This window comes from Chanos chanos, chromosome 7 (assembly GCF_902362185.1).
Source record: "Chanos chanos chromosome 7, fChaCha1.1, whole genome shotgun sequence".
Classification (NCBI taxonomy): domain Eukaryota; kingdom Metazoa; phylum Chordata; class Actinopteri; order Gonorynchiformes; family Chanidae; genus Chanos; species Chanos chanos.
In genome coordinates this window covers 4347881-4358473 of record NC_044501.1, presented here as the reverse complement: position 1 = coordinate 4358473, position 10593 = coordinate 4347881, and the positions used below count along the sequence as shown (strand labels likewise).

General features: G+C 36.6%; 1 protein-coding gene across 1 annotated transcript; it reads left to right on the top strand.

The window, feature by feature from the left end:
- The first annotated feature begins 1904 nt into the window (after positions 1 to 1904).
- Positions 1905 to 2822, top strand: LOC115817180 (GTPase IMAP family member 9-like). Its single transcript, XM_030780444.1, has 2 exons — positions 1905 to 1932; positions 2158 to 2822. Exons 1-2 carry the CDS (start codon positions 1905 to 1907, stop codon positions 2754 to 2756), a joined length of 627 nt encoding a protein of 208 aa, XP_030636304.1. The 3' UTR covers positions 2757 to 2822.
- Positions 2823 to 10593: the final 7771 nt, after the last annotated feature.

Here is a 10593-nt window from a genome sequence, read left to right as displayed (position 1 = left end):
TCTGCAAAATGTCCATGTCTTCCATGTCTTCTAAGATTCTTATGGTTATACAGATACTCATACAGTAATATGCAACTGCAGCAGCACAGTTAAAAAAGATTAGTATTACAAATTTATATTACTATATAGGCTATATACTGATGACAGAACAGAAATAGGAGTCAGCCTGCCCACAGACTCCCATGCCCCTATGTTTTCTACAGCTGCATTCTGATTACCTTAATGGGGTGCATTCCTCAAAGATTCCCCAGAGATTTACCTCGGAGGTTCCACTTTGAATACGCATGCGCTTTTGACCCGATGGGATCTTTTCCAGCTACCACATAAATGTAGCGTTTACTGTTCCAACGTGACGAGTTGGTTTAGGAGGAAACGAAACTCAGACTACACCTGTACTCGGTGCTACCTATGCCAACTTCACCTTACCTTACTTCGCACCAGCTAACAACAGATCAAATTTGTCTTGAGCCATAAACAGGTACGTTTAGCGCAATATTTCGAATCCTGTTGCTTTACATAAGACAGATGCACGTTTTTACTTAAAAAGCTGTTGTGTTAGTGTCTTGCCGGTTGCTGTCGAAGTTTTGAAAAGGAATTGCGATGTAGCAGCTGATCCAGCACAGCGTAAAACATGTGAAATGAAAAACTTTTTACAATAAGTAGCCTATGGGACTACTCGGTATTTTTCTCTTGATGTTTCCTTTGAGACTGCTGCTTGTCAAGTGTTTTCAGAGTCGTTTTGAAAAGTTTCGATTTTCAAGAAAGTAAGGTAAGTCTTAGTATATCCTTAGGAAAATGAAAGTGTAAAATCTATTGTAAGACTACGACAAACCCCAAAAAAACGTGCAAACAAACGGAGCACATATTGATTCAAAGTACTGTATTATAAAACAAGAAAACAAACGCAAAAACTTCGTCTGAATACTGGGAAAGAGTTACTTGGCATTTACTTTACGCTACTTTAAGTACACGTCATTAGTGGCGGACAGAGCAGTAAGGCCTGACCTTCCTTCAGACGCTGTTTTTTTTTTTCTTTTTTAATTTTTAATTGTTATGAGAACGGGTTAATGATAGCTGTTTAGCCATAGTTGCACTTAACAGTTACCTGGCAGCTGCTACGCGAAACAGGCAAATCTACAGGCACTTGTTAAGGTTAACATAATGTCGCCTAAGGTCAGTCAACAAACTTAAGAGAGGAAGTTCTGAATATTTATTATTAATACATAAATCTAAAGACTCCCAAGACAAAACAATCGCATTCACGGTAATTAGTGAAAATTCAAAAATTTCATGAATTAAAATGAATTAATTCACTAATTAAAAATTTTAAAAACTTAAAAAAAAAACCCAAACAAAACAAAACGAAACAAAACAGAACAAAACTGTATTACAAAAAAATATTTATTTTCATGAATCTGAATGGGTGGGCCAGCTGTCAATCTGGGCTTGCCTGGGCACACCCCATCCAACCTGCAGATCTGCCTCTGCAGTTATGATTTCTTTACAGAAATGACCTAAGGTAAATTTCCCCAGCAGGCTGCTTATGCGTTTAAAGTTTTTTATTCCTTGAGTGTGTGTGTGTGTGTATGTCTTATTTGTAATTGTGCTGTTGTGATAACAAATGTATCGTTACAATTATTATGTACGCGAGACACTGAGCAGCTGAAGCAGAAAACAGAACAGAAACGTCAGAGATGAAAGTGACCGTTAGGACCCTAAAAATGACTCATCCTCACCATTTCAAGTAAACTGTCGCCATCTATTGACTTCATGGTTGCACTCTGTGAACCAGAAAAGAGAATGAAGCAGTGCCTGTGTACTAATTAGTGTTCTTTAAAGCAATAATATTTATACTTGGCTAAAGTCATTCATTAAATTCTTTCAGTTCCCTTAAGTGAAAGAGGATGTCTGCGGGAAATGTGCCAAAAGATGGTGAGTAAATGTAATCACTTCATCCTGACGAATGCCAATGTTCAAATATGCAAATAATCAGCCACACAAATGTACTTGTATGTAAACTGTTTAATTGTTAACAGAGCACAATAAAGATCATTCTTTTATGTAATGTTTAATATGTCAATAACTAAATCATTGTGCAGATTAACCATTTCTTTCTTTCTTTCTTTCTTTCTTTCTTTCTTTCTTTCTTTCTTTCAGAACCTGAGTTGAGGATTGCATTGTTGGGGAAAACAGGTTCAGGGAAAAGTTCATCAGGAAATACCATTTTGGGAAAAGAAGTTTCTAAAGTGGATTTTTCTCTTGACTCAGTGACAAAAACATGTGAGAAACAAGAAGCGGTGGTAGATGGGAAGAAGGTATGTGTGATTGACACCCCGGGGCTGTATCACACTTCATGGTCAAAGCAAATAGAAAAGGAAATAAAGAACTGTACCGTTGCATGTTCCCCTGGACCCCATGTGTTCCTCCTGGTGATCAGACTTGGGGTGAAATTCACTGAGGAGGAGAAGAACGCTGTGACGTGGATTGAGGGGAATTTTGCACAACACGTGATACACTTTACAATTATACTCTTCACCTTTAAAGATCACATGGCGGATTGCAAGAAAGACTTGGAGGAGTTTATTGGACAAAACCAGTATCTGAGAACTCTGGTGAACCGATGTGGGGGGAGATATCACGTCTTTAACAACAGAAATAAAGAGGACCGCACTCAGGTCTCTGGGCTGCTGCACAAGATAGAGGCCCTGGTCAAGTGGAACGCAGGACAACATTATAGATACTATGAGTACAATTGAGAAAAGCTATACTGTGTTTCAATGATCTGATAAAAAAAAAGGATTTGTTTCATGTACTTACTTTGTCATGGAGAGGATGAAGTTGTGTGGTGTTTTTTTAATAACTGGTTGTTCCAGTAACGATGTATCCAAAGTGTATTATGAAGTGAATATCAAGATTTTATGATACAATTATTCTCCAGAGATGGTTGTTTGATGCAGCAAAAAAATCAAATGATATATGTTTATTTTATTATCAGTTCATAAATATTTGTAGCAGTTATTTCTTATGGTATTGTCACCTCTTTTTTCTGTGTTTTTGTTGGTACTGGCCACCAGCATATATGTATGTGTATATCAGCTCTGTGTGTTAGTTTAGTTTTTGATGACCATGTGACAGTGTGTTTAAACACTGTTGTATGTATATATCAGCTCTGTGTGTTAGTTTAGTTTTTGATGACCATGTGACAGTGTGTTTAAACACTATTGTATGTATATATCAGCTCTGTGTGTTAGTGTAGTTTTTGATGACCATGTGACAGTGTGTTTAAACACTGTTGTATGTGTATATCAGCTCTGTGTGTTAGTGTAGTTTTTGATGGCCATGTGACAGTATGTTTAAACACTGTTGTATGTGTATATCAGCTCTGTGTGTTAGTGTAGTTTTTGATGGCCATGTGACAGTGTGTTTAAACACTGTTGTATGTGTATATCAGCTCTGTGTGTTAGTGTAGTTTTTGATGGCCATGTGACAGTATGTTTAAACACTGTTGTATGTGTATATCAGCTCTGTGTGTTAGTGTAGTTTTTGATGGCCATGTGACAGTGTGTTTAAACACTGTTGTATGTGTATATCAGCTCTGTGTGTTAGTGTAGTTTTTGATGGCCATGTGACAGTATGTTTAAACACTGTTGTATGTGTATATCAGCTCTGTGTGTTAGTGTAGTTTTTGATGGCCATGTGACAGTGTGTTTAAACACTGTTGTACGTGTATATCAGCTCTGTGTGTTAGTGTAGTTTTTGATGGCCATGTGACAGTGTGTTTAAACACTGTTGTATGTGTATATCAGCTCTGTGTGTTAGTGTAGTTTTTGATGGCCATGTGACAGTGTGTTTAAACACTGTTGTATGTGTATATCAGCTCTGTGTGTTAGTGTAGTTTTTGATGGCCATGTGACAGTATGTTTAAACACTGTTGTATGTGTATATCAGCTCTGTGTGTTAGTGTAGTTTTTGATGGCCATGTGACAGTATGTTTAAACACTGTTGTATGTGTATATCAGCTCTGTGTGTTAGTGTAGTTTTTGATGGCCATGTGACAGTGTGTTTAAACACTGTTGTATGTGTATATCAGCTCTGTGTGTTAGTGTAGTTTTTGATGACCATGTGACAGTGTGTTTAAACACTGTTGTATGTGTATATCAGCTCTGTGTGTTAGTGTAGTTTTTGATGGCCATGTGACAGTGTGTTTAAACACTGTTGTATGTGTATATCAGCTCTGTGTGTTAGTGTAGTTTTTGATGACCATGTGACAGTGTGTTTAAACACTGTAGGATTTGTTGTATGTGTAAGGGTGAAGGTATGGTTATTCTACTGTCATTTAGATCTCTAGGCAAGAGCAGGTTAAGCTCATTTTTCTTTATTGAAACATTTAACCATTGTTTTTTTTTTTTTTTAATTTGTTTTATTTCATTACACTTTCGGCTTCCGTTTTGTTGGTGTCAGTTTTCCCCATGGCACCTTGTACCAGCTGAAATAAAACCCCTCATTTCTCGACTGCCACCCCTGTCTCTGTGCTCTTAGGTTAAACACACTGATAACTAATTACCTAATAACAACATGCAGAGCTGCTTCTGTATATGACAGTGTATATGACAAATCCAGACATTATGGCTTTATGCCAAATGTATTCTAGTGTACAGTATACTAGTCCTCGTATTTTCTCATTACAAACCTTAAACTACAGTAACAATGGAAAAAAAGTGTCAACTATCTCATTTCCATTTTGAAATATTAAATAATGCTAAAATATTAGGCGAAATGAGTATTTAATAGATCATTCAGTGGGTTCTGTGCTTTTTTGTGGTGTCTATGAAATGATTACTGCTAACATTCAGACTAGCCTTCATGGAACTGAACCAAGCGTGAATAAAAACAATGGAGAGATTTCTCCTCTTTATTTAACAGAGCCTGTAGCAATACCTCTGTAGTCTGGACCTTAGCCGTTGTCTGTTGTGTGAATTGTGACAATACAGTCCGTGCTACGTGACTGAGCAAACTGCAAAAGTTTCATATTTACTTCGTAGGAGGGAAGTACATCATTCATGCCGACAATTACATTTACGGTACACAGATAACATCACAATAATTAAACACACAACACAAAGACTACATGATGAACAATACACATACACGTGATGAACAATACACATGCATATGTCATATCAATACCTGTGAAAATAATGAGGACGGCTGCTGATAGCATGCTGAAAATGTCAAGATAAACAATATTGCCAAAACCTTAGCGTATGAATCTGGTAATTTGATATGAAAATTTAATATGCAATAATTTGATACGCCAAATGAAACTTTTTGACCATTAAGAAATGTTAATGATGGTTAAATGCTAGTAACTATTTGACAAATATCTGATGGGGCTGAGAGGTTTAAATGCTGGCTGATGGAGAAGACAAAGTAAGCGAAGTAACCAATGAGATCGGTGCCTTAACAGAACAGATAAATGTGGGATCACTATTTGGCAAGCACCAGGTGACTGTTGTGCTTTTTATCTAATGGCTTATAACAGCTTATTAATGATTTATAAAGTGTTCACAACCTAATTACGAAACTCATTATAAACCATTCACAAACTCTTTATAAGGGTAGTCTTACTGCAAAGTGGTACCCAATAAATACACTGTGTGGAATGTCATAGATACACAATCTGCCAACAAAAGCCATTTGTCACTGTAGACAGGTCAGTTACTTTACATGACTCACAGGCCAACACCTTTAGTCACTGTGAGCAACACTTTACATAATGACCAGCACTTAAAATGCCCATATCACAATCTATAACACCTTTAGTCACTGTGAGTAACACTTCACATTATGCACAACACTTATAATACCCATATCATAATCCAGTCACAGTTAAAAGACCCACAACAGAAAAGTTAAAAGGTCTACAACAAACTCACACACGCCTGTTTCTGTTCAGCATCACAATACACTGCTTCAGTCAAAACAAAAACAAATACAAGACCCGTTCAAACATGCACACAGTGAAGCAGTGTTGTCTTCCACTCTAGACATGCTATGCTTGTGTTCACAGCACTGTCGCCTGCATTATCCTTTTTATCTCCCCCAAAGATCTCATGTGTGTCCTGATGTCAAGCTTAACGATGGGAGTTGTGTACATTCCTTCTGTGTAATCCTTTTTTGTTTGTTGGTTTGCTTGTTTTGCCATGGAGTTGAATGCACAGTTACCCATTTCTTCTTTTAAGCCATCTTCTCACACATCAGCTGACTGTAATAACATGAATGTGGGCGATTGTTACGCATGCTGCATATGAAGTCAACAAGCATGTTCTCACACAAACTGCTTAGCCTTTGTCAGGAGTGTGTGAAATGATACACTCCCAAAGGGTCCTTTTGTTCATCACATGACAACTCCACACTCATTCTGTTTGCTACGAAAGCCAGTGAACAGTTTTACATCTTTAATCCAACTGGACATGCAGAAATGAATGCATTTATTAGTGAATATACAACAATCTTTAATCTCATTATCACTTTTTACCATCAGTTGGCTAAGCAATGTTATATATGATCAATTGGACATATGCTTATAGTTGGACATATACATATAGGTATACTGGGCGTATATGCTTGGACAGTTAAAGTGGTTTCCAGACAATCCTTCTTCTTCTTTTATCCTCACCAGTTCTCACAGACTCATAAGCACCATGACCAGTGGGTGTCAGTGGAAGTGGGAATCTAGTGCTTCTGAGTAAAAACAAGCCTTCAGTCAAACTGGTTTTCAGCTAGTTTCACTTTTGCTCTAAGAGAATGCCCTATATAAAGCATGGAGTGTTGTCCAAAAGCATCAGTTTGCTCTTTGAAAAGAAACCCATTTGAGGTAAGTGTTTATAGTTTACAGTGTTTAGGTGTCGAAATTTGTATAAAGCACATAATGCATAACTTGTGACCAATTAACAGTTTCAGATTTTGCAGACAGTCAAAGGCTTATGCATGCACAGCAAATTCTATAGGGTTAAATCTACTCTTAGAGAGTTCATTTTAACACTATGCTGGTGTTTATTTTGTCCCAATCTTTGCAGTGATAATTTAACACTTCCTAAAGTGTTACTAATGCAACTCGGACGCAGTATTAAAATAACTCTATTAAAAATGAACTCTGTAGTATGAGTTGAATCTCCAACACTTCTCAGTGACACCAGCTCTCTTTTGCGACTGATTCCCTTAGTGTTAAATCATGCTTTTACAGTGTCAGTTCAACTCTATATTTAACACTTTTGCTTAACACTGCAAAATCAGCTCTGAGAATTCTGATTTGTGACATAAATCAGCATTAGATCTTTAGATAACATGAAACCTTCGTGTAAACTAGTCTTCACTGACTAGAATGTATTGTTTTGTTTTCAGGTTAGAGTTTAGAGCTGCTTTATGTTGGAGCCCTTGGCCTCCTCTTCACACACACAAACACAGTGACCTGGACAGAGAGAGAGAGAGAAAAAACAGTATGGCAGAAGTTCCACGAAGACAGGAAGAGAGAAGGAGAGAAGAGGAGCAAATGAGAGAAGAGGAAAAAAGAAGAGAGTTGGAGAGAAGGAGGCAAGGGGAACGAAGGAGAGGGGAGGAGAGAAGGAGAGAAGAGGAAAGAAGGAGAGAGGTGGAGAGAAGGAGGGAAGAGGAGAGAAGGATAGAAGAGGAAAGAAGAAGAGAGGTGTATGGTGGGGGATCCCCGCGCTATAGCTAGTGCAAATGAGCTCATTTAACTTGTAATATTATGGAAAGAGTGTGAGAACAGATGTGTAAACACAGACATATGATCCATATTTTACTATCCTGATGATGTTGGGAAATGAATTAAAATGAGATAACCTAGTCCTGGACTGAATACAACTACTAATGCTAAGTGTTACAAAATGAACAAATTACTGTACATTATGGGGCTTTTGGCATTATTGAATATCCATCAGAAGGCAAAATTATTGTACAAATTCGACAGTAATCGTACATCTGGCAAGGCTGGTTGCCAAGTTAGGTTAGTTAAAATGTTTAACGTTCGATTCCAGAGGAGGGAGGCTATAATTGCTTGTCCATTGGTCTGACCAATGGACATTATTGTTTCGTTAATATTGTTTCTTTAATATTCCTCAACGAAAATGATAATGTCTTTCATAACAGTTTTTATTTTCAAAGGCGCTTTTTTTATTTAGTTATCGTCTCATTTTCATCGTGGAAAGAAGTTCGTTGACGAACATTTTTCGATACAGTTTTCGTCGACGAAATTCACACTGCTTCTCAGTCAAATAAACTGTAAATTTCTAAAAGGCATTGAACGCCGACAGGTGTCTGTGATGACAATACGTTACACGATCTGCTTGAAATTGAAAAACATGTAAAATGCTTAATCTATGGTAACACAATATCCCATATGTTTGTTTATAAATTAAAAATCTCTCTAATCAGTGTCAATAAATTTACATTAATAAAGAGCATTAGGCATCTTGGTTCATTATGTAAACCTAAAAGATAAAAGTTTATGGGTTAGGTATTGTAGCTTTAATGCTGACATAGCATAGGGGGATTGAGCTTTAGGTGGCTCTGTGAAATGAAAGAAACAAATTAGTGTAAAGAAATTTTCTGTCAGTATTATTGGAGCGTTTTTCTAAAATGCAATTATTTAGTATTTTGGTGGGCTTCTTACTCTAACACTGGATAGCACTTTGAATGTAAGGTGACTTTCAGTTTTCAGTTTTATTAATTTACCTCCGTGTGATGCTACTAGTGTTTCCCCAACAACAGAAACACTTGTTTAACCTCACCAGCTAGAGAACGACTGACCATTAAAAATACCATTAAAGTTTTCCCACAGTGCCTCTGAAGAGAATATAACTACAATAGAAGAGAGATGAAATAAAGAGGAAGATTATAAAAAAAATACTTTTTCAGTGATGGGCTTACCACATAAAGACTCTTATCTTCAGACCGGATTCTTTTCTGTTCATGTTACACCGTTTCATTCACAGTTTTGTATTTTTTTTCTTGCAGATCTTTCTTGTGGAAAGTTTTTCTTTTTTTGTACACTGTGTATGATTTTCTTGTTTTGCTGTGTGGGTTTTTACTGATATTTTGGTATGGTGATATTAGACTTTTCCCTGTGTTTCTTGTTTCCTCCCAAAATCTTTTCTATAATCTGATTTTTTAGTTTAGTGTAGTTTTAGGGTTTCGTTCAGTTTAGTTTTAGAGTGGTATGTCTTTATAAAAGAATTACAATTCATTTTGATTGAAAATGTCCTAACTAGCATTCATTTGTGCCAGAAGGTGGCGGCACACTCATTGTGATTAAAGTGAGTTTGTATGTTAAGACATACAAAACAAATGTCATGCTTTCTGGAAAATGTCTGTGTCTTCCATATTTCCTAAGATTCTTATGATAAGTCAACATGTTAAATGTTAAATAAACAAATGCAAATATCACACTATGAAAATCCCAGGATCTCACTGGACATCACATGTTGCTTTCTTTGTTCATTTCACACATACTACTAAAAAAATAACAGGTACAAGTTGGTAGTTGTTGGTATTGGTGCTGTGACTGAGTTATTGCCAGCAGACAAACATCTTTACAATGAAGTCACCAAGTGAGACAACTCATGATCAAATCCAAATGTATCCAATACAAGAGGAGCAGGAGAAGTTAATCAGGCACGTGTTGATAATGATTAAAATTAAACTCTCACATAACAGCAGAATGCTATGGGAATGAACATCTTTTTCTTGCAATTTCATATCAGTTAGAATTATGCTCCATACCTCAAGCATTGTCATTACCCATCAACACATGGATTTTGACATACTTTTACTATGGACATGTTAGCGGTGGAGCCAAGGAACTGTGAAACCAAAATGCTTCATTTAGATTAACTTTAATGATTTTAAATAAAAATAAAATGAAATTTAACTGATTCTATTTTTCTTCTTGCAAATTTGCTTCATTTTAAAAACGTGTATATGTACAAATGTCAGAATTTCTAAACATTTGGTCTTCTTCTTTCTAAATGAGTTGAAATGAGTCAAAATTGACTGGGCTGGTCATGAAGGTAATTATTTTGTTAAGTCTATTTTGTTTCAATGCGCCTTTTTTGTTTCAGTAGCTGGGGAGATGTTGGCATCTCTGCACTGAGGGTCTCTTTTTCCTTTATTTTTCCTTTCTTTCTTGTAGAGTCAGTGATGTTGTTGCTGGGGTGTAGGAACACCAAGCCTCATTTGATGGACAGTCTGAGGAATCAGAGGACAGTGGTTTTTACAGACACATGCTGGAGGCACAGATCAACTACTGAGACATGTTTTGGACGTTTTTAATCACTTTAATGAACCTTTCATCAGAGTCTTGACTACATTTACACAGGACTCCACTGTTCTGAAAACAGTAACTGGAGAAACTGAGATCGGGAAAGGGAGCTTCTCAAGACCCGGCCATAAGAACCCAGTGATTTGACTACATGTTTTTAATCTTATCTGCTGCTTGACTATGGAGTATATACTAGTTTGAATGTGACGTAACTGGCCATGAAAATGGAAATAAAAGAAACCACACACATTTCT